General features: G+C 38.6%; 3 protein-coding genes and 1 long non-coding RNA gene across 12 annotated transcripts; 2 read left to right on the top strand and 2 right to left on the bottom strand.

Moving 5' to 3' along the window:
- Positions 1-317: 317 nt before the first annotated feature.
- Positions 318-3,788, bottom strand: LOC116195058 (probable bifunctional methylthioribulose-1-phosphate dehydratase/enolase-phosphatase E1 2). Of its 2 annotated transcripts, XM_031524027.1 has the most exons (7): positions 3,229-3,788; positions 2,166-2,272; positions 1,853-1,984; positions 1,668-1,751; positions 1,189-1,298; positions 992-1,092; positions 318-797 (listed from the first exon to the last, which is right to left on the bottom strand). In XM_031524027.1, exons 2-7 carry the CDS (start codon positions 2,250-2,252, stop codon positions 703-705), a joined length of 609 nt encoding a protein of 202 aa, XP_031379887.1. In that variant the 5' UTR covers positions 2,253-2,272; positions 3,229-3,788; the 3' UTR covers positions 318-702. The 2 variants fall into 2 exon arrangements, with proteins under 2 accessions (XP_031379887.1, XP_031379886.1); XM_031524026.1 differs by having other exon boundaries at positions 2,166-3,788.
- Positions 3,789-8,245: 4,457 nt separating this feature from the next.
- Positions 8,246-12,849, top strand: LOC116197463 (zinc finger CCCH domain-containing protein 64). 2 transcript variants are annotated; one of them, XM_031527615.1, is made up of 10 exons: positions 8,246-8,445; positions 8,529-8,802; positions 9,115-9,241; positions 9,349-9,468; positions 9,612-9,729; positions 10,309-10,736; positions 10,866-11,151; positions 11,521-11,614; positions 12,013-12,158; positions 12,252-12,465. In XM_031527615.1, the coding sequence occupies exons 1-10, from the start codon at positions 8,371-8,373 to the stop codon at positions 12,321-12,323; spliced, it is 1,740 nt and encodes a 579-aa protein (XP_031383475.1). In that variant the 5' UTR covers positions 8,246-8,370; the 3' UTR covers positions 12,324-12,465. The 2 variants fall into 2 exon arrangements, with proteins under 2 accessions (XP_031383475.1, XP_031383474.1); XM_031527614.1 differs by having other exon boundaries at positions 8,249-8,445; positions 12,286-12,849.
- A 1,003-nt stretch (positions 12,850-13,852) lies between these two features.
- LOC116194238 lies at positions 13,853-15,973 on the top strand. Of its 2 annotated transcripts, XR_004154387.1 has the most exons (4): positions 13,853-14,331; positions 14,650-14,792; positions 15,232-15,301; positions 15,479-15,973. It is a non-coding gene; the product is annotated as an uncharacterized LOC116194238 (long non-coding RNA). The 2 variants fall into 2 exon arrangements; XR_004154386.1 differs by lacking the exons at positions 15,232-15,301; positions 15,479-15,973 and having other exon boundaries at positions 13,858-14,331; positions 14,650-15,060.
- A 1,110-nt stretch (positions 15,974-17,083) lies between these two features.
- Positions 17,084-21,030, bottom strand: LOC116197439 (pentatricopeptide repeat-containing protein At4g18975, chloroplastic). 6 transcript variants are annotated; one of them, XM_031527587.1, is made up of 9 exons: positions 20,764-21,030; positions 20,654-20,677; positions 19,719-19,934; positions 19,526-19,627; positions 19,341-19,441; positions 19,068-19,164; positions 18,803-18,946; positions 18,035-18,247; positions 17,357-17,639 (listed from the first exon to the last, which is right to left on the bottom strand). In XM_031527587.1, exons 3-9 carry the CDS (start codon positions 19,725-19,727, stop codon positions 17,445-17,447), a joined length of 861 nt encoding a protein of 286 aa, XP_031383447.1. In that variant the 5' UTR covers positions 19,728-19,934; positions 20,654-20,677; positions 20,764-21,030; the 3' UTR covers positions 17,357-17,444. The 6 variants fall into 6 exon arrangements, with proteins under 6 accessions (XP_031383443.1, XP_031383447.1, XP_031383449.1 ...); XM_031527589.1 differs by having other exon boundaries at positions 19,719-19,874; XM_031527583.1 differs by having other exon boundaries at positions 17,084-17,639; positions 20,654-21,030.
- Between the last annotated feature and the right edge of the window lie 2,150 nt (positions 21,031-23,180).

Below are 23,180 nucleotides of genomic sequence, written 5' to 3'. Positions count from 1 at the left end.
GTACTATAGTTTTTTCATCGTTAATTAATTAATTAATCAATTACTGATGATATAACATATTTACTTTTTTGAGATCTGTAATTAATTATAAACTGGTCTTTAAAAGGGGCCCAGCTTAGGGCAACTTATCAACGGGCTGGGGTCTTTTCTGAAGACTTGTGCAGATGGCATAACCCATCAAAAATTCAAATCGACCATTCAGTTTGTTCAAAACATAGAGAGAATGATTTTGGTTCTCGGGTGAGTTCGGGTTGAACGTATTGAGCTCTGTTCTAAACCAGATATCAAGCTAAACACTGGCCCAGATCGAAGCAGCTTATGCGTTATATTATTACACCTAATTGGTAGGATTCCAGACCGGAAGAACGAAAGGCCCTATCGACAGAACTAATCCAAAGAATAAGCCGAACAACGTATTCCACTTTCCGATGGAGAATTGTTCCTTGTGCATATATTAGATTTCTCTTGGCAGCGAAGGTTAGAGAAAGAACAAAAGATCAGATATCACCGTCTCCAACATCTTCTTCTGTAATTTTCCTGTACACGTTCGGAATTCATGTTTGGCATGAGATAACACTAGCTCCTCCCTAAAACAATCGAAGATGAGCAAACAACTGCCACGCAGAACACGAAAATAGTAAGAGCTCATTGATGACCTAGAAGAATGCTTCTTCAGATCCCTCGGGCATGAAGAACCACTGATCAGATCTCTAGCAACGACCCAACAGTCCTAAATGCATGAGCCTTGCGGAGCTGGTCACGGCTTTCTTGTTGACCAATCATTATTACTTCCATGCCTGAAACGATTCATCGGTTTGCAGTTAAACCATTTTGGGATACAATGAATGGATTATGTAGCAAAACATGTGAGGAAGGCTTGAATTTAAAGAGCTCTAGGCAGATAGATTAGAGCCAATCCACTAGATAATTTACCGACTGCTTAAGTAACTGAAAGCATGTAAGAATGAGTATTATCGGAAGGGCGAATCACCTGCAGCCCGAGCGTCAGCAGCTTCTAGTAAGGAATTCGTCACGAATAGCATATCTGATGGCTTATCGACTCCCACAGTAAGTAGAATCTCCGAGTAACTACTGCTGATTATAATTTATTTTGACGAACTGATTACTGAGCAAAAGTGGAGCAATACATGCCTAAAGTCTTAACTTAAAGAAATCCAATGAACTAACCTAGCAGCAACATAATATCCGCAGAAGTATTTCGTCAGATCCCCATAGCTATTATATTTCCCCATAATGGCACGATGTGCTTCCCTGCGACAACTAGAATATGTGTACACCTTCGAAAAAAAAAAATTCGAAATACAGTTATTGATGATCACTTACGAGATAACTAAGCACCGGCAACCATTTATCAAAACAATAATTTCTCTAACAAGCGAAGATAGACCTTACCGGGGAATAATAATGCTCAAAAGGTCTGTTACTGGTCTGTTATTATTGAAGTTGTTTTTTCTTGTTTAACCTCAAATAGCACGTGTATAGAGAGATATGTGATATGTTCAATCTTTTCCCGTGATTATTCTCAAGATTAGGAGAATAGCCCGGAATGATTCCTCTCCTCTCCCCGATCCCAACCCCGACCCCGACCAAATGCGGGAACAGGAAATAGTGGAAAGAAGGATGAACTGAAACTGAAAGAAGTGCACCTTGCTCCCTGAGGCATGCCACTTCCTGAGAGCTTCAGGTAAATCATCAAATGTTATCCCTTCGAGGTGAAGCAGTAGGAAATGCTGCATATTGAAGACAACAATTGGAAAAAGAGCGGCTTTCGTATATGAGTAAACAATGAATGCAAGCATTTTCGGACACTTCTGATATAATAAAAGCTTACGCGAGAATATTCGAGCATATCATGATCCACGAAAAGAGCCTCCGTAAACCGAGAGTGTTTGGGAGTAGACCAGCCTAAACCCAATTGATGAAGCTTGAAGGTAGCATCGAAGAGGTAATGATAGCTTTCTGCCTGTTATAACCACTTATATTACCAATAATCAACGAGAATTCAAATTCGAAGATAAAAATACATTACATCATTTTAATAAATGATTGAGTGTTACAACTCAGTATATTACATCAGCAAAAAAAGCCAAATTTACATATTCATCGACTGTTTCGACAGTTTTCAATGACTTGTAGCGACTGACCTGAGTCTTAGCACTGACCCAAGATTTCCCCCATATATACACCCCGTGATTGCGAACAAGTACTGCAGTCGTTTTCTGGTGAGCCATGACCTGTAAGACAATCCGAACTGGGAATCTTCCGATATCAGCAGTGCATACAAGCTAGGGGAAAAAACATTGTCAATGGATTTTATTTTATTTTTGTTGAGGTGAAAATGAATAAATATTTAATCATGTTGTCATCTGACAAGTTTAGAGCAGACAGTTATGGTAATATCAAGTTTCTCAAAACTAATGCCCCGGCACTTGAAAATAGAACAATGGCTTACTGCTTGGCAAAAACCTTCCCCGAGTTCCCTCTCGTGAGCAGTGTTTTCGATTATTGGGATCACAAGTTCATCATGATAGCCATGTCCTTCAATTCCCTTGACCATCTCTATGTGTTTTATCTCCCATGGTTTTGAGAGGCCAAAATAAATATGAAATTCTGAAGGCTCTATACTGGTGTTATTATATGTTCATGCTTATTACCCGGAACTCCTTCAGTGAGGGGTTGATCATTGTTATAAGACAAGATTCTATTCCATGACTATGAATAACTGCCCCTGCATCGTGCATCTCAAATGCCTGATAAAAGAGAGAAGATGAATAATCGAATTGAATACTGTCAAACAAGACATTTATGCAACAGGTTCTAAAGTCGATCTTTCGGGAAAGATTATGACTATTCTTTCTCACGTGAGGGAATCAGCCAGAGTCTCAAACATATATAAATCATTTAGAGCAGAAGAATAGGAAAGCATATCATGTTGTAACTGCGCTATAATCAACCACAGTCTCAAACATACAAATCATTACGTAGTGTGCGATCAGACCACAAGGCGCACAAACAAGCCATCACTCACAGCACAATTTCTCGCAAAGAAGCATAGATATCCATACATTTTCATTGAGGGAAATGGTAATGCATACATCAACAGATTCGACACAGATGCACAAACAAATACATATGCCTTCCAATATATATCCAAACAGTCAAAAAATAATTGCACTCCAATGACGTCAGACCCTCAAGGTGAAATACCTTCATAAACAGTGGAGCACAGTCCGTACACTTGAGGGGCTTATCAAAGTACGGCCAGAGGGAGGAGGCGACGACAGCACGGTGCCGTCAGAAGACAAGACGTACATGTCCTCTGGAACCATCCTCTCCTTTTGAACTCCTTCATCGATGGATGAATCAATCAACCAGACAATTACTCCTCCTGGCCTTAACGTCAGAAACAAACTGCAGCGCCGAAATTAGAGCGAGAGAGAGTATGCCAGAAGGGGACATGACAATTAGCTGATGGCATCTCGGAACAGAGTCCTCATGGGCCTTAATGGCTACACTGCCACCAGTGCCGAACATCCAGCCAAGAGCGTAGAACTGGTGGCAGAGCTCTGCGGCTAAAGCTCTCATCTCTCTCACAGCTCTGCTCTCCACGTACACGGATGCAGACGAACACATTGCCCATCAACAAGTAATGGTTCGATCCCTCCTGCAGTCGGAGAGATATCAATAAGCAAAGTCCTTCACTCTCCCCCATGTTTGGAGATACCAGGAGGTGCGTGGCCCTTAGAGTCCTCCGCTGTACACGTTGAAGTTTTGCCCTCTTCCCGCTAAAACATGTGGAGATGTCTCTTGGATGTGGATTGGACTGATTGTATTGGGCCCTTTTAAATGCTTGTTGAATGAAGCCCTTGAATTACTTGTATTTTTTCAAATAAGTTACCTGATGTCAATTAATCCACTTGTTTTTACATGATTTACTTGAGTTATATGTAAACTAGTCTTCTTGTCCACGAGTGTTATGTGGGCGACTTGTAATATATCACATTCATGAATTTATACTAGACTTTTGCATTTTTATGATTTTAGTCAATACTATGCAAATAGAATTTAGAAATTATAGTCAATTGTAGACGACGAGGAAATATATAATAGTAATGGAGAATAATTTCAACAATTTTCATATACTAAATAGTTGATTGTCAGCGGAATGTATAATGAAATATTCACAAACAAATGAAAAATATGCAAGTGATGGGAAACCAGAACCTCAAAAATAGTTTGAAAAAGAAAATGTTGAAATGCAACATTTTATTAAAATTTATCTTCTTATTTTCATATATATTTTTCAATGCAATTGTAAACGTTATATTCTATTTTTCAATTTATCAATTTGACTTATGTCCTCCTTTTTCTTTTTCTTCCCCATGAAATTTCTGCGCAAGGAATCTCAGATTAATATAAATGTAGATTTTGATCAGATAATAAGATTAAAATACATCAAATATAACTTGGTAATAATATTGGTTTAAAATTCATGTTGAATAAAAGGTGCGAAGACTCATGTTGATTAAAAAGTGTTGTATCAATATGTAAAAAATAAAATAAAAGTAATTAATCCACAAAAAAAAATGTGCAGGTGTTATAGTCAATTAAAAAATAAAAAATTGTTAAATTAAATAATATAGAAAATACTATCTCATTGATTCTTGTGACTATCAAGATTCTTTGTCTATTTCGAGAATAATTAATACATATAATATTATATGTAATTAAATAATAATCTACATTTAATAAGGAGAGTCAAATAGACGGTCAATCGTGATTTAAGTGTTTGTTCAAAACGTATATGTGAAAGCTCCTCCTCACATGAAGTGAGACTCTCATGTGAGAGTTTTTTGAATTAGAGTCTTAAAAAAGGTGACCATGGGTCGTCCATCTATTATTATACATGTATGATACATGCATTTTGACTCAGCAAATTTGACTCATGCCACCCATGTTCCATATGTTAATTAGTGTTGACACTCAATTTCTCTGAGCCTAAGATCGGCCATCCAATTGAATGGAGTAAGGAATTCGACTCGTTATCGTGAAATTATGGGTTATCATTGTGAGTCTGAAATTTGGATTGGGCCGAATTAATTATAAGGTCGAAGATGTTATGGTTATGATTAATTGACTTAGATCTGGAGCGAAAATGTGAAGTCCAAATTTGTGGGCAATTTGGGAATTGTTGGATGAAGTTACTGAAGACTTTAATTGAGAATTATCCGCATTGGTAATGCGCGTAGGAATTTGAGAAAATCAAATAATGAGAAGATTTCAGGGCAGGGAAATTGGTTGGTTATAGTTGATAATTTTGTTATAATTATTACATGCGATGATTAACGTAGACAAAGTGGGGTAAATTGGCTTGAGAGAGAAGCAATGAGACAAATATGTGAGGATATATATTTTTTGGATTAACAAATTCGAGGACATGTGTCACATGTTTATTTGCAGAACAATCACCTGCAGTCTAGATATAGCACAGGAGATTTCATTAGGAGGGACAGACACGCATCTGGCCAAACATATGACTCAGGTAAGAATCTCTCAGTTAGTCTTCAATTTACTTCGCCTTGCAATTGTACCCGACTCGGGTCGATGTTTACTCTCCATTCAATAAAATATCCATTTCAGCACCCAATTGTGATTAAGAATTTCAACCTCGAGTTTGGCAAGTCCTTTTATATTATTTCTTTCAAGGCACCAAAGTTTAGAATTCCCGGATTCTATCAATTGTCTAATTAGAAGTTAGTAGTCCCACATTACAGTATCTCTATGTTTGTGGTGTTGTGTAACCTTTCCTTAGCATCCTTGGCACGCTTGCGATCTATTACACATGTATGAAGATTAAAGCGCAACATTTTTTTTCACGTCCAGTTGGACAAGCCAATCGAGAATGGAAAATGCCTATAAGACGTCAAATAGCCAAGCAAGGTGATGCACTTGACGCCAAATCCACAGATGATTAGCTGGCGCGAGTCGGCTATCAAGCTCAAGTGGCTAACAAGCAACCTGTCGATGGAAACGTCGATGCTCCTGCCGGAACATATGACCAAATTGTTACTATCCTACTACTGCTCAAAACCCAGAGAGCTTATAGCCTATGTCACAGCAACTACAACAAATCTCTAGAAATCTAATTTTGTATGTTGTCATAATCATCCTATCCTTCTTCTCAAACCAACTTTCACGTTGTAATTCTCACCTGTTCTATTACATTCAACCAAACACCTTCATATGTTATTATATCTATCTATTACTTATTAATTATACTCCTCATGGAAGAACGTCAGTGTACTAGACACACGATTAGATGGCATGATGGAGGGAGAAGCAAGAAACTGTCAGAGGCAGATAGAAGAAGCCATCACGTTCCCCAAAACCAGGATTAAGCAGATAATGAGTAGACCAAAGTTCTTTCAGGGGAAGTAGAGTAAAGGGAAAAATCTAACATGACCATGTGTCAGCTGACACGGGATCATCATAGCCGTCCACCCGTGAGATTCATGTGTTAACAGATAACAGTGATCCCCAGTGTAAGTTGACACTGGGTCATGTTAGATCCCTTTAATAGTGCAAAATATAAATGAGGTCAACATCTTTTTTTATAAATAAAAGGCATCGGAAGCTCAACACTCAACGCACCTAGAAACTTGCCACAGTTTTGCCAAGATGTTGCCTTTATGTTCTTTCTAGCTTTTAGTTTGATCCGTTAATGTGCAATATTTCCCTGTAAGCGTTGTGTTTGGTTCGCCAACCATTTCCCTTTCAATTTGTACAGCCTTTCCCTTTCAATTTGTACACTCTTATGTTACGTTTAGTTGCGTATAATAGGCATTCCATCAATTACGTATGAAATGCTTGTTATGTTGTTTCTTTCTGCTCGTGATTGTAATAGTAATCACATATTGGGCTTACAATAAGTAATAGATAAGGAAAAGTCATGCGCAACCATGACCTAAGTAATAGGAATTCTCATGTGTCATAAGCACCGAAAGTTACCGCTGTGCTCTCACTCATTCATCAAATTTTCAAATTGTGCTACTCCTCCTTGCTGCCTCCTCTATCGGGTGAATTCCTCGACAACATTGACTATCATTCTTGTTTGGAATCGAGGTCGTAAAGCTAGGTTCAATCTCAAGTTGGTCATATTTGGCCTCGACGACAAAGATCCTAACCGAAGGTTGCTTAAGACCCACAAAAATTTTGGGTCCCAAGACACCTAGGGCTTATAGATCCCAACGTCGAGCTCGCCCTTGGCTTGTGAACCCAACCTTGGGTTCCATGAGCCCTGGCTGCGCAGACTATAACTCCAGGATCGGAGAAAGAGAAACTTTCTCTCTCTTTGATCAATTTCAGGACTCCTAAACCCTAAGTTCACAATGTCAGGGTTTATGAGCCTTAATGGCTTGAGAGAGTTATTTGGTGAACTTAACATTTATGGGCCCTAATGTCTTGAGAGAGATAAAGGGTGAACTTAGGATTTATGAGTCATTAGGGCTCAAGCCAAGGTCTGGAGAATTTGCCTGACCCCAGGATTTATGAGCCCGAATGGCTTGAGAGCCACCAGTTCGCCGAACAAAAAGACAAATCCTGTTCTTTTTCTTTTTAGGTTGTTCTTTTACAAAAAGTTATATTTTTAAAAAAATTATTGACTTATTATATATATATATATATATATTAATTTTGGCAAAAGATAAATATATATATATATATGTTAACTAACAGATTTATGTTTTGACAAATAAATTCTAATATTTGTTGGATTGGGCATTTGGCTCTAGTGTATAGCAGATATCTTTGTATTTTTATCATAAACATCTCCTATCTATTCTTTCAAATCAAATTTGAAAATTCCCATTTCCCCTATTACCAAAGAAGTAACTTTAAATATTCTCTTCATTCTATTTCTTACTAATTCATATTTCTCTCCTCATTCCATTCATCACTAATTCCGCTACGCAAAACAAAGCGTAACATTAGTCCCATTGTATTCCTTTCTGTTGCTGCACTTAATACATTATGTATCACTCAAATCTTTTCATTCTAAGTCCTTCTGCATCGCAAGGATCCGGACCAATCACCTTTGTTCGTTTAGAAGTAAGTTGTCAAGTTAGTTAGCCCGAATTCGAGCCAACAGAAAAAAACCCCGAAAAATCAAATCGAACCCAAAACTTCTTAAGCTTAACCATTTTATCTTGGTTCGGCCAGAAATCCTTTTTCCATTCTTGTCCTCTCTAACTTACGCGCCACCCGCCACCGAAATCAACTATTCTCCTCGCCTCCCCACATTCTCAAGAGTCTTTTCGCCTTTGCCTCTGCTCTCTCTGGCCTCCTCCGGCAATGGCATCCCCGCGAATCCTCCTCTGCGGCGACGTCCTCGGCCGCCTCGGCCAGCTCTTCAAGCGCGTCTCCTCGGTACTCACTTCACCCTCAGCTTGTATCCACTAGGGTTTTCGCTGTGAAATCTCTGCTCATTTGAGTCATCTTAATCGGTTTAGGTGAACAAATCTGCTGGGCCCTTCGACGCGCTGCTGTGCGTGGGTCAGTTCTTTCCCGACTCGCCGGAGCGGCTGGAGGAGTTCGTGGACTACGTTGAAGGTCGGTCCCAAATCCCTCTGCCTACTTACTTCATCGGAGACTACGGTGTTGGAGCCGCGAAGGTGCTGTTGGCAGCCTCGAAGAATCACGCTAATGCTGGGTTTAAGATGGACGGCTTGAAGATATGCGAGAACCTGTACTGGTTGAAAGGCAGCGGCAAGTTTAAGCTCCAAGGTCACTCGTCTGAACTCAAATCAACGTTCACTGTGAATTGCTAGCTACAGCTTAATTGATGTTGCCGTCGTATTTGATAATCCTGTTCTAATTAGTCTGGTCAAATTTCAGATATTTCAACTTTCGAATGGTTGTTGTTCGATTTTTAACTGACTAATGCTGGTCAGGTTTTACTTCTATGGTTCTTGATAGCTGTTGCTTGATAACACGTTGTGGTTGATATATGCGCTGAAGTATGTGATCTTGCAGTGGATGCAAGGAGAAAGTTTCCATCTTTCTAGGCTTTATCTGATTTTTAAATGTGGTCTTTAGGGTTATCGGTGGCATACATGTCTGGCAGGCAATCTGTGGATGGCCAACTCGGAGCATATAGTCAAGACGATGTAGATGCTTTGCGGGCATTGGCCGAGGAACCTGGAATTGTTGATATATTGTTAACATATCCTTACTGTGCCCCGAATTTAGGCTTACTTCCAAGATGCATTATACTAGTTTCGGCTTTTGGCATGTTATACATGCTGCTTGGATTCCTTAAGTGCTTCATACTAATGAGTGGCCAAGCGGTATAACGAACAGAGCCACCATAGATGATATGCCTTCAGGAATATCTGACTCTTCCGGCAGTGATCCTACTGTTGCAGAATTGGTAGCTGAGATCAAACCACGGTGGGTCTTATCCCTACTATATTAACAATCATATTTAAATATCTGGTTGATAACGAAAAGACATCACTTTGAGTAGCAAATGTATGCCAAGTTTTTAAAGTAAGCTTCAATCGTTGATGATTGAAGTCTGTTCTCTTTGGTAGTTACCATATTGCTGGTACAAAGGGCATCTTCTACGCTCGTGAGCCTTACGTCAATGTTGATGCTGTCCATGTTACTCGCTTTCTGGGTCTTGCATCCGTTGGAAATAAAGATAAGCAGGTATACATTATCAGCTCAACTTTCTACTTAAGAGGTCTTTGCATCTGCCCGATCAATTTTGTCCAGCGAAGCGAGGCTGCACTTTTTCCTGCCACTTAGTATAAGCTTTGTGATTTCATAGAATTGCTGCTTCAGTTTTTACCAGCAAGTTATATATTAATATTTGGAGTAGTTGTGTTTCGTGATCAGTGGCTCATGTCCACTATAAAATTTAGTCAGTTGAGCTCTTTCGGGTTTTTTTCAGTATTTCAATTGGCAAATAAGTGAGTCAAATTGAATTTGCTTCATGAGTATATTGTCCTTGTGGTAAGTTGTTTTCTCTTTACACTCATGTGAAATTGGCCATCTTTCACTTTGAAATTCTGTTAATTACTCTTGAATTAACACTGCGTTTTGAATCTGTATAGTGGTTAAGATATTTCAGGAAAGGTTTTCGTTCACTAACACTTTGCCTCTGCATTGAGATATCAGAATTCTGTTTGCATTTGCATCATATCTTAGGTGCATTATATTAGGTAACTTGCATCCTCATGTTTCTAATCTTTCAATAATTTTTCTTTCATGTGTATGTTTCTTCAGAAATTTCTTCATGCAATTTCTCCCACTCCGGCATCTTCAATGTCTTCTTCCGAGATTAGCGTGAAGCCTTCAAATACCACCTTATCTCCATACACATATGTTGGGCAAACAACTGATGCTAAGGAGCCAGGAAAGAGGGATAGTGATAGCATTTCAGATTCCCAATATTGGAGGTATGATGTATCCCAGAAACGGCACAAATCTGGGGCCGGTGAAGGCGATAAGCTATGCTTTAAGTTTTTGTCTTCTGGCTCCTGTCTGCGAGGTGAAAAATGCAATTTCCGGCATGACATGGAAGCAAGAGAACAATACAGGAGAGGTGTGTGTTTTGATTTTCTTAACAAAGGAAAATGTGAGAGGGGTCCAGATTGTAGCTTTAAGCACAGTTTGCAGGGAGAAGGGGAAAGCCATACACAGAGGAGCTCCAGGTATGAAATACGCTAAAATTAATAGATCATAATCGTGGTCTTCAATGTCCTGTCTCTAGAATCATGCTTAGTCTCTTTTGCAGTCCATGAATTCTTTCAATTGATTCTTACTCCGTGACCTACTCACAGATCAAAGGAGTGCTGGTTTTGCTTATCGAGCCCCAATTTGGAGTCTCATCTGATTGTTAGTATAGGAGGAAATTATTATTGTGCATTGGCCAAGGGCCCACTAGTCCCTGACCATGTACTTATAATTCCTATCGAGCATTCGCCGAATACCCTTTCTCCCCCTCAAGAATATGACATAGAGTTGAAGAGATTTCAGAATAGTATCAGGATGTATCATAAGAAGCAGAAGAAGGAAGTTGTTTTCTTTGAATGGATTTCCAAACGGGGAACCCATGCTAATCTCCAGGTAAATAATCTCTTTCATTGGCTTGAGGCACTGATTTAATATGCCACTAATAGCTACTTTGCACATCTTCTCTCTTGCAACTGTTTCTTCTGGCTCGCACTCTCTTTTTTTCTCTCATTTTAAGAAGTCATTTAAAATTTAAAATTGACATGGGAAATCTATATGTAATGTCAATATAAACTTCAGACTTATTTATTAATAAATCTATAGCAACTGATATTTTTATTCAGCATGAAGCTATCATATTTCAGTTCAGATTCATGTCTCACTGCTATATAATGCGCTGGTTAGTTTGGTTACAAGCAAATTTGAAATACGCTGATCATGACTACAGTTGGGTACACTGATTCAATTAGCACTTTCTTGCAGGCAATTCCCGTTCCATCATCGAGGGCTAATGCTCTTCAAAGTATTTTTAGCTTAGCTGCTGAAAAGCTTGGGTTTAAATTTAAAACACTAACAAGTAAGTTACTTCCTCTTTTCCTTTACATTTACTTGCAAACGTATAGGCATTAACCTGAATCCTGGAATTTTGTGAAATGCCTGGGTCCAGCAACAATCACATTTCACAGGATTATATCAGTGGTATCAGTATTTTGATATTGATCTTCCGTAGAGTAAGATGAAATTGTTGGAAGACCTAAAAGTTTGATTGCGTTGCTCAACGTACAGCAAATGTTTCAAAACTGAATTTAACATCAAGCAGTTTTACTTTCCTCTTGTCTAAGTTCTCGCATCAGTGTCCTCTAAAAATAAATGTTTTTCAGTTTAATTGTTAAAAATAGCTATTGACATGAAGGGTGCTCTTGACAGATTTTCTATTATGTTCTAAAATATTTTATCTAATCCTTCACTGGGTAGGCCATAACAGTGCTGATGGTAGAGAAACCTTGAGGGCAGAGTTTGATAGCAAACAGAGTCTCTTCTACGTAGAGTTACCTGATGGTGCAGTATTATCACATAAAGTGGAGGAGAATGAGGCATTCCCAGCTCAATTTGGACGAGAGGTAATTCTAGGAGTTTAATAAGGGCTGTTCTTCTCTGACCTTTTCATGACTAAAGCAATTTTTGTGCTCTAAATTGGGGTTGTTGGCAACCAGAGGTTGAAATATTGCAGCCTTGCAAATATGGCAGGTAGTGGCGGGTTTACTGAACATGGCAGATCGTGCTGATTGGAGAAACTGTGCTCTGAGCAAAGAAGAAGAGAGGAAGATGGCTGAAGATTTTAATAGTCGTTTCCAAGAGTTTGACCCCAATAAGTGACTACAGCAACAAATTGGGAGCTAACTTCTCTGCAGATCTGATAAGCCGACTCCAGCAACAAATTGGGAGCTGAATCTCTGCGCTTGCCATCATCTGTTCCATCTTCCGCATAATGCAGGAGCATCTGACCTTGTCGAGTACATGATTGAGCCTAGGCACTTTTTGGTCTTTCCATTGGGAAATCATCGGAGGGCTAACTTTACATGGAGGGTGTTGCGGGTTGGTGGGTAGAGAGTCTGTTGAAGGCATTATGATGTTAAGGTAAGATATGTAGAAATGCTAAAAAGTGAGGACAGTAGTTGGTTTTAGAGATGCTAAATTTGGGAGAATAGGTTGTGATTTTAAAGTTCATGTACTTCCATTAAATAAGACTCCAACTCTCTTTAGTGAAGGATTGAAATAATTGATCACGTATGTCTAGTTAAAAACTCCAAATCAAGTTTCACCGTCGAAACTGTTAGGCTACAATTGATCGCTAGGATGGGATTGGGCTTTCTTGTTGGGATCGGATGGAATTTTACATGCATCGAGTATTTGGACCTTGCTTTGGAAAAATAAAAATATATTTATAGGAAAAAAAAAAGAGAGAGAAGAAAAACAGAAGGGGAATGGAGATGAAGAGGGGGTGGTGGTGGCGGCACAATACCAGCCACTACCACGGCGAGGTCACCGGGCAGCCCTAGAGGTTGTTAGCTTCTTCGCCTTGGTAGGTCACCACGGTATCTCTCCCCCTCAGCCCTTCCCCTTCAAGTTGTTGGAAATATTCGAGTGGTGGTGGCCCAAAGCTACCCATGACCCAACAGTGCCCCAACAAGGTCGTCGGCACCTTGGAGCAGCATCACCCAACAAGGTCACCGGCAAATTTGGGGCCGCTAGAGACCTCACTAGGGGTCGGTGGTGGCCGACCTCAAACCTAGCATCTCTCTTACTAGCACCTGTTAGTATATGTCCAAGTGTAGCATTTCATTTGGTTAATCAACAATCCTATCCGACTTCTTATCCTGACCTGACTTTTACAACGGAGATCGAAATTTGAGTCATTGTGTTCTGCAGCACTGTTATAATGATTTTGATATTGCAGTTGCAGAGGGGAACATATGTCCGAGTAAAACTTATCAGTTGATAAGCTCATGAGGAAATGTCAGAAACTACAGCTACAAGATCAGCGTAAATTTAAACAGTAAATGTAAATCTCTAATTTATGGGAGAAAAAAGTAAAACTTCAAATTTTTGAAAAATAACACCATATATTCTCACATTTACAATGTTTCTCAGAATAATCTCATACTTCATAAATCGCAAGGCACACACCAACCTTTAGGATCGGGATTCTAATGTATCCTGCCGTTAATAATCTACCATTTTTTACGGCAAATCCGACCTGGCAAGTCACTGTTGTTGACAGTGCCGACGTTGACTATGTTGTGGGGCCCACCTAAGACAACATGGACCTGTGTCGGGTCGGACTTCATATTCTCTATCCGACTCTGAAAATTCAAGCAACTCAAGGCCAGAAACAGAGCATTTGCCCCCTCCTCCATGCCATTACAGGTAAGTGGGTCTTCCTCTTGCCCTCCTCGCAGACAGTATGAAGCTTCAGCTTCCTGAGCTTCCTCTTGATCGGGACGTATTCCTCGCCTCCGGGAATCGACTCCTTCATCCACTTGGGCTTGGGGAGGGGCTTCTTCTTGGTACCGACCTCAACGGAGTAGGAGTTGGTCGACTGCAGGCTGATGAAGTCGGAGAGGGTCTGGCCTTCCTCAGCTAGCCGTGCCCGGAGGCCCTCCAGGGTCTGGGGATACTGCGAACCCAGGGCTTGAGGCGACGGCGGCGGCTGAGGGGTGAAGGTCGAGGAGAAGAGGCGGTGCGTGTAGATCGGAGGAAGCGGGGGAGGGATTTGAAGCTGGACTGCATCTTGTAAGTCCAACGTCAGAAAGTAGATATTCTTGTAACCAAAACAACGAAGGGAAAAAAAAAAAAAGTATAGTGATGGTCTGTTTCAATCCTTGTATGTTTCAATCCCTATAACGAGGATAATACAAGCAAAACGCACTTATTGAAAAAGAAAATTAGTCTTTAATACTTGATCTTCCAAAATTGCAAGAATAATGTCTTCCACTCGAATTTTTTATCTTGAATCATCATCAGTTTGCTCTTCATACCATTTATGGATATTGCAATTAGCATGACCTTGACTTATATTCTTTGCATGCCTCTCACATTCCACCGCTGCAGCAGAATTTTTGGTACCGGACGGTAATCAAAGAATGAAGAAGCCACCACTGTAATAGAAGCCGGATGTCGACGAACATGTACTGAAGCTGCATTTTCTTCTTGGAATTCAATTTGCAAATATGTAGAATCTGAGAAAATATTGAGTGAGTATTACTCAGTCATGTGGCTATGTAAAACTTAATCAATAACCGACACATGTGAAGGTAGGGTGAGAAAATTTATACATTATAATTGCATCTTTTTTTCGATAGAAAATAACTGCATCTTTTACATATATCAATTGTTGGTTGAGTTTGACATAGTCATGTGACTGTGTAATGCTCACTGAATATTTTCTCGATGATATTAGCCATTGGCTATCATATTTGTTTATTTATTTATTTTAAAAAAATTGAAGCACATTTGTTCGTCTTCTTGTTGGTTGAGTTTTAAGCCAATGCAATAATGATGAAAATAACCTAAAACTAAATGACACATGTTCAAAAACAAAAATATCGAAACATTATTTTGATCTCCCTCCACAGATATAACCCATCAAATTCTTCCCATTTTCTCCATATACCCCTCGTCTCTTCTCAGCAGATGCTCGAAGTTCTGCTGAAGCGACGCCAGCAAAAGCAAACATCTCCGCCACCGGCAGCCGCTCGATCAGGTCCGTATCTTATGTTCTTTTCACATTCTTCTTCTTTCTAGTCGTGAAACTAGCTACCAAATGCTTGTTCATGTCGAAGTTTAGTTGACCATTCTTATGCACCACCTAGATGATGATGAGGAAGTATCAGTAATGTAACTACGGGACTCAAATAGATTATTCATTCTTTCTTAACAGGTTCCATACTACCGCATTCCACCCATGGGGAGTGGTAATTTATACGCAATCGTGATGGTTTTCGTGCGCCATAACATCATATTATAAACCCGCCGAAGTACTTGAAGGGTAATAAGCTCATGGTCTATATTACCGCCAATATCGTGGTTCTTGATGTATGCAGCGACTCTCGGTGTTTGCTACTTCACATGTGTCCGAACAGCGGCGATACATCTCTTCCGCCAAGTAGCAATAGGCTATGCAGGAAATATGGTCTTTCAGTGTAGGCTACATTTCTCTTATGCATGCCAGAGATAGTATCTAGTGGGAAATGGAATACTATCGAATGAGATTGTATCTAAATGCTCAACGTTCCGAGTATCGATCATCAGACCAGATCCAATTAATAGAGTAGACAATGTTATGCTTCTCTCGAGTTATTCAACTTTTAAGATTAAAATTCTGTCAATCTATTTGTACATTTATAAACATTATTATTATTGTTGTTGTGGGGTCGTTTATATTAGCTTGGTTTGGAAGTTTTGTTTGCCGATGAGTAACTACTGACATAAGATTGTAAAAACATAATAATGATAATACATATATTTCAAAATAAATCAATTCATAGTGTTCAGGAGCAACTAATTTGAAATTATTAAAATTAAAATGGAGGATTATTTCGTAAAATATAGAATGATAATGGACGAAAAAGTAATATAGAATTAGAAAAAGCATATTTTATAATCACGTCAATTTATCGGACAAAATTACATTTGTAGCCACCAAACTAATCCAAATTATAATTCCTAATTTTTCACCAAACACGGATTTTGCTATTTTTAAAATTTGGCAAAAGGCAATTCCACCCAAAGACTTTGCAAAGGCAAAACATTCTTCCTTATTAACCCATTTAATTAAATTATTTATTTATTTATTTTTGGCTGGATACCCTCATCTAACATGTTACAAGACGAAACAAAATCACGAAAAATCACTTAAAGATATATGGCCCAATTAGTACGTGTATGTGTACATCTTGTCCAATGTATATAATCCCGAAGTTAGAGCATGTATATAATCCAAAATTGGAGCATCAAGATCTTGAATGCGAACCAGCCAAATGGACTATGGGTCAAATGTGGCCCCAAGGCCTTGTCTAAAATGTCAGCTCGATCGATCTTCAACAAAAGATGCCAAATAATAATATCACGAGACTCCAAGATATAAGCTCAAATGACAACCTATTTTCATATGCATCTCATAAAAATCGAATTATCATCTATCTATGTCAGAAGCTGCGTAACGCTCAAAGTAGAGGAGTACTGGTTTCAGCTTAAAAAATGATTATATGTGTACAGATCACTAATGATTGCAGAAGTTGTATGATTGTTGGCTTCATTGGAGGAGGGGAAATTAGTACATACTATTTCTTCCACTTCTACGATAAGTCGGCTCACCAAAAGTTGTGAATAATTCGTGACTTAATGGTGGATCACACGAGCAAGTTTCCCAGTTGGAACCACAATGAGGTCCTCTTCTAGGATAAGTCAGCTCACCAAGAGTTGTAAAAAATTTTATGACTGAAGTTGCATATACATACGAGCATCTTTGAACAAGATTTTCTGCTTTTCACTTGTTCAGAGATAGAACTGTAATTTATTTCACAAGCTTCAGTCAGTTCAATCGGTAATCGAGATAATATTTGAGCTTCCTAATCTGTAGCCGAAGTGTTATATACAAATACAGTCCTCATTTATCATATGGAAAGAGCACCTTAGATTAATCATGACAATACCCATTTGTACTTACTACCTAGACCTAATAATATCCTAAGCACATGTACTTGTTCATGTGCCCTGCTAATTACCACCAAGGAGTACAGGTTTTTGAAAGTCACGCTTCAACTGCAATTCCTCCACCGAAATTTTTCGGACTCTGCCACTTTGGGCAAGTAATATGTGCCACTGCACACGTGGCCAATTTTATATTATTCTTTGTCCCAACTGAACCTCTTAACCCGAACCCTCTCACCCTTAAAATGAGCATACTTGTATTTAGATAAGTACCTCTTCAAGACTATCTTTTGCTTTTCCTCCTCTCCAAGCTTTCGGAAAGCACGGGCCACTCTCCTCACAGTGTCTTCGTCAGGCCTCACGCTCAACTCCTCCATGTCCGCAAAGACCTACAGGAGATATTCTAAAAAAATTCAACGCCTAATACAACAGTAGAGTTGATCATCAAAGATTTATAAGCACAGTTTGCATAAGCAGACCGAGTATAATGATGGCTGAGCAATAGAATCACATCTTAACCAAATTTACAAAAACTTGCATGAGAAATCTATTAAAACTGAACTACACAAATTTAATGAAACAGATAGCGAACAAAGCATGAACCAGGCAGTGCACTGAGAGAATCACTCTAGCTAAGCAATTATAAGGCAATAACCAATCAGCTCAACAAGTTCATTTTCCATACTCTCTTTCTTCGAGAACTGCCTAGCAAAGACCCGACCAGCTCTGAAACTTTGATAAGAACAAGGCAATGCATGAGTTCAAGATGATAAACTGTAAGCACCTCTATGATCTTATCAGGCATGTCATGATGGTCGTATAGAGAGATCATCCTAGAGAATAACCGCTTCGAGATGGAACGAGTATGTGCGTGCACGATCATGTTCCAAAGGGACTCGGCCTCATCTACTCTCTGGTCCATATCAAACGCCAATAGGAGAGTGTCATATGTCCCCATTGTAGCTCCCTGGCCTTTGCTCAACATCCATTTTGCTACCTGGTACCAATAAAATTTGACGGAGATCAAGGTATATGATGGTCCACATTTGTACTCAAATGTATATAACAACTCAACAAGATTGCTCTCAGCCATCTGCTTCAAAAGCAACACGTATGGCTGGTCAAACTGGGTTTGTTGGAAACTGTACGAACCCAGCTATCCATGAAACTAAACCTGCTGATCAGATCAACTCTTGCTTTTAGCAAAACCCCTTCCATAATTAATAAAGCAACACTCTTAAAATGTATTTTGCATAATAATTTTTATTAATGAGGACTGTATATTAAGCTCTACTGGATTGATGATCAGTCAGGTTCTAAATCAACGCCATATCAGCTCTGATTATTTTTTATAAACAAATCAGATGATAACATGCCAAAACAATTTGAACTGAGAATCTGGAGTAAGTTCTAATGATCATAACAGTCCATAGCCAATCCCCCTTTTAGCTAGTTCGGAGTTTTCCTCGCAAAATTGTTCATGAAGATAGCATGATATGCTATGACATGCTGGAACGAGCTTGAGATGTACAAAAGAGCATATGTATCATACTTGAATTACACATCTCCATTGACTTCTCTTCCTTAAGATCTTCAGTGCCTTGGCAGCAGCAATCAGTGGAAACTCTGTTTCCCAAGCTATCCATTTGTCAAGTGCTCCATAAACGGCCTCTTTCTCATTAGGAAGATCAGAAATCTGCCATCAATACATTTACTGCTGATCATACCATACAAGTGTTCACAAACAGAAATTTAGGTAGCAAACTATAAGCTTACTATCCTACAAGGAATCCTAAAAGACGAAAAGAGATTCTTACTATTCTTAGGAGATTTAGTGCCTTTTGACCAGATCCAGCTGAATCTCTTTTCTTCCAAACATGATGTTCCCGTTTCCCAATCTTCTTCACCATTGTCCTGCATCTCTAACAAGAGCTTAGTCCAAGAAGCTCCAAGTAAACAGTAAACTAATCACCAGGATCTGTTTCCATTGAGAAAAGTTCAATCAGATCCTTTGACGCAAGTGAATTACTAAATTATTCCTGAGCAATAATCCTAGAGATGATAAAAGAACATCAGAGCAAAAGGCTTACTCTTTAACTGCACCAGGAACAAGCGATGATTTCATACTTTCATTCTTGTGGAAGCACTTTGAGGATGAGGTTCCACACTTTGAGCTTGAGGCATGGATTTCCTATAAATTATTAAAGGAACTTAAAATTATTCAAACGTAATAGGAAAAAGGACTTCACTCTCAGTCACAACTTTTTCTCGATACCTTTGCTCTAAATAAAGGAAAAACAAAAGGTTTCTGCAGTGTGAAGGCTCCGCATTTTGAGAACCCAAATACCCGTGTATTCATAACTTCATTGCTAAATACCTGAAAAGCAAGCAAGAAATATAACGTAAAAGAGACCAACATCATCAGATGGCTTTGCGATTCTACTAGTACCTGAGAATTGATGCCTTACCAGATTCATTACCAAAGCAGGCAAGTGGTAACAGGCAAAGTGGTCCCTAACAATGACCAGTATGGACTTCTCTATTCAGCTTTCTGTTAACAACCCTGTTTTCAACTGCTTACAAGTTCATCATCTTGCCACTTCCTTCCTGGTCCATTTCTTCGACTGTTCATCCCAAATGTTGGATGAGAAGGAGAAACCAAGGGGAGTCCAAAACAAAAACTCCTATTACTCGTATATCAAAAAAGAACAACTTTAGTGCCAAAATATGCATCTCCCATATTAAACTGTAATCTCACTCTAGTATATCTTAAAGTTGTGACAACTGCCCATCGATATGCTCAGTTCCCTCAGCTTATGGCATGTGGATATTGAGTTTAAGATAAAGTAACTAATCAGATATATAGTACATAGAACAAGCATCAAATTTCTTGAACAAAAGTACCAAAAGATGAGCTTTTCAAGGATGGGTGCACCGAGTTAATGGCAGTAGTGTTTATGGGCCTGGAGGTGATGGACCTCGTGAAAATCGAAGTTTTCAACATGGGCATTTTCACAAACACCATGCTGACATTTAAAAGAGTGTCAGCAGAATTTTTCTCAAACGGAGGGCTTAGCTGAAGAGAACATCAACAGAGTTTGCCCAGAACATCAGCTGAAATAAAAAAAAAAAAAAAAAAAAAAAAAAAGCGGGCTCAGTTTTGGAAATATGGAACTGTGCCCAGCAGTGCACTGTTGATATCAAACTGAAAATTGATCAAGTCCTCGACTTTTACATCTATCGTTTACTGTCTTTCTCCTCCGATTAAGCAATTCAAGAGGGGAACCAATTAGATAATGCAACAAATAAGATAAGAACACATTCAAGCCAGAAGAATGTGAGTGTATTAAAAAACTTTAAATTGAACAGAACAGATAGTCGTGCCTTTCATGGCCAGTGATACCTGAGGATACTTCAGCAATTCAACCTGATATCATCATCATCATATATACGTGCATGAGACCAACGACAATGCAAAAGAGTGAAATGGGCAGCACTAGATCCAATCGGTACCGGAGGTCTGTGATTGGGACAGGAGGCGTGGAGGGGCAGCAGTCGGCGATGGTCAGGAGGCAGCGACGGGTAGGAGGCGGCGAAGGGCAGAGATGGGCAGGAAGGGGAGTAGGACAGAGCCGGCCGGCGAAGGTTAGAGATGGCAACAGGCAGGAGCCGGCGACGGTAAGGAACGGCCGACGGGGAGGAGCTCGTGAGGGCGAAGAGTGAGAAGCAGCCGAGCAGGTGGGGAGACGATAGCGGTGATTCCGATATGAGATTAGTGTAACGGGGCATTTTTGTCAAAAACCTATTATTTCTCTATATAAAAAATAAGGGGTTAATTTCACCATACATTAGGATAATTTGAAAATTTTAATCACATAGCTCATATTGTCATAATTTCATCAAATCACACAATATTTTAGAATTTTTTATGGCATAATACGAAACGCAATAATTTCACCATATAGCATGAAATTTCACAAAAAATTTATGTCATAACACGGTGTTAGTTTTCCGTCAATGACATAAGGTATATGGATATATGTATGTTTGTGTGTGGCGCAAAGAGAAAGAAGTGGAGAGAAATCCCTTAGGTCATATGATGGATGGTGAAGACCAATCATATGTAAATCATAACTACAGTAAATTTAGGACAATACTTAGGTTTTGCGACTGAATTTTCAATCGCAGTTTAAATACGAAACACTTATTCTTATAAAGTACAAAATAATTTTGTACCAAATCCATAACATAAAAGTGTTTCGGTTTCGTACTTGGCCCGTGACTGAAAATATAGCCACGGGAGCCAAGAACTTCCATGGAATTGAACATGTCATCAATTCGACCATTATGCAGGAATTTTATCTTAGTCATGCTAACTAATCACTAATTGTGGCAAAAAATTTCTCCTTACGACATTCTTTATTTATTTACTTATTTATTTATTTTTCATATTAGGGCAAGATAAATCTCCCCTGTGAATTGATAGTGTTTGTTCTTTAAGAAAATACGACACTGTAGAAATAGATAAGAGAAATCATAATTTCTTTTTTTTTCATCTGAAATGAATTCTCTCACCATGAACTCTTTTTATATATTTATAAATAAATTATAATAGTTGATATCTAGAACTCTTCTTCGCTCTATGAATTTTTAAATTGTTTTTGGCAGAAATAGAATCATGATTTTCAAAAAGAAACAACAACCTTAGGTCCACAAAAGCTAACACCCGATCTTGTGTGGTGTTGTAAGCTCTTCAAAACATAAAATGCTAATTCTGTAATAGGGTGGGAAAAATAAACAATACAAAAATGACAAAAGTGTATGTATGATAAAAATGTAGAATGTGCCGTTTGTTTCCTCTTTTACTAACTTCCACATTCTACTAGAAAAATAATAAATAAAAAAAAAACTTCCCTGCTTCAATCTGTTTTTCCCCCCTCTCCCCCCACCCACAAATGCTTATACGTTGTGACCTTCTTGCATTTAATACAGAGGCCTAGCCGTGCCTGAATAAATCAATAAACTAATAGTTAACATGGTAAATTCGTTGAAAACAGTAAATCCTTAATGAATGTTTTGCTTCATTTCAATTTCATACTGAAGCTCATGTTTATCAAATTGACCTCAATTACATGTCAGTGCAATAGAATGGATGCCGCGTTGAGGATGATGCGGATGGAAGGTTGTAAATACGCCGTTTAGGTAGTCAGCAAATGAAAGTCAATCCTTTGAGATCACTTATTACAGTTACATGACACTGACTGTCCTAATCCTTCAAAAATAATGCGTTTCCAAATGGATCGCTTTGAGATTCTCTAATGCGAAGTGATATGATTTGCCTTAGCTAGACCCTTTTATTGGTTCTCATTCTATGTTCATGATGTCTTTATTACAATCGGTGGACGCAATAATTAAAGGTATTGCGTTAATTATAAAGGAAATGATAACACCATTCAAATCTTTTCCCCTGTTAAGAGTTTATCCCATGGAGTTTTATTATTTTAAATAGCTAGCAGATTCTTGAGTCTGATTTCCCTTTACTCATCTTATACATAGGGATTATATATTGGTATAAGTATATGAAGATGTTATTACTGTTCCAGTAATAGTATATTCTGTAAAACTGACATAGTTACTGAGTGGGTTTGTGACATTTTACATATGGTTTTGCTCTCAATGAACTACCTATTCAAAATAATAATAATAATAATAATAATAATAATAATAGCTGAGCTTTTATTGTATCGGAAAATTCACTTTATGATGTCCAGTGATATTGTAACTTTACCATAGAAAACCATTCACAGCCTTTGAGTGTTTTTTTTTTTTAAGTTCTGAGAGATAACTCTATGGCTGATGAAATTGTTAAAAAGTCCAACTTACTTTTTTTTTTCCGCCTCCCCTTTACGTTGGACAGAAAGGGTGAGTTT

This window comes from Punica granatum, chromosome 2 (genome assembly GCF_007655135.1).
Source record: "Punica granatum isolate Tunisia-2019 chromosome 2, ASM765513v2, whole genome shotgun sequence".
Taxonomy (NCBI): domain Eukaryota; kingdom Viridiplantae; phylum Streptophyta; class Magnoliopsida; order Myrtales; family Lythraceae; genus Punica; species Punica granatum.
The sequence above is the reverse complement of the archived record's forward strand: the minus strand, read 5'-3'. Positions and strand labels throughout refer to the sequence as shown.

Excerpts from the sequence above, each read along its gene's own strand:
- LOC116197463 (XM_031527614.1), top strand. The coding sequence starts at position 8,371 with ATGGCATCCCCGCGAATCCTCCTCTGCGGCGACGTCCTCGGCCGCCTC. Across the intron at positions 8,446-8,528 it reads TCTTCAAGCGCGTCTCCTCG|GTGAACAAATCTGCTGGGCC; the intron begins GTACTCACTTCA and ends TAATCGGTTTAG. Across the intron at positions 11,152-11,520 it reads GAACCCATGCTAATCTCCAG|GCAATTCCCGTTCCATCATC; the intron begins GTAAATAATCTC and ends ACTTTCTTGCAG.
- LOC116197439 (XM_031527583.1), bottom strand. Across the intron at positions 19,442-19,525 it reads TTCCTTTATTTAGAGCAAAG|GAAATCCATGCCTCAAGCTC; the intron begins GTATCGAGAAAA and ends AATAATTTATAG. Across the intron at positions 18,248-18,802 it reads AATGGAGATGTGTAATTCAA|GTAGCAAAATGGATGTTGAG; the intron begins GTATGATACATA and ends TATTGGTACCAG.
- LOC116195058 (XM_031524026.1), bottom strand. The coding sequence starts at position 2,252 with ATGGCTCACCAGAAAACGACTGCAGTACTTGTTCGCAATCACGGGGTG. Across the intron at positions 1,985-2,165 it reads GGGTCAGTGCTAAGACTCAG|GCAGAAAGCTATCATTACCT; the intron begins GTCAGTCGCTAC and ends TGGTTATAACAG. Across the intron at positions 1,752-1,852 it reads ATATGCTCGAATATTCTCGC|CATTTCCTACTGCTTCACCT; the intron begins GTAAGCTTTTAT and ends TTCAATATGCAG.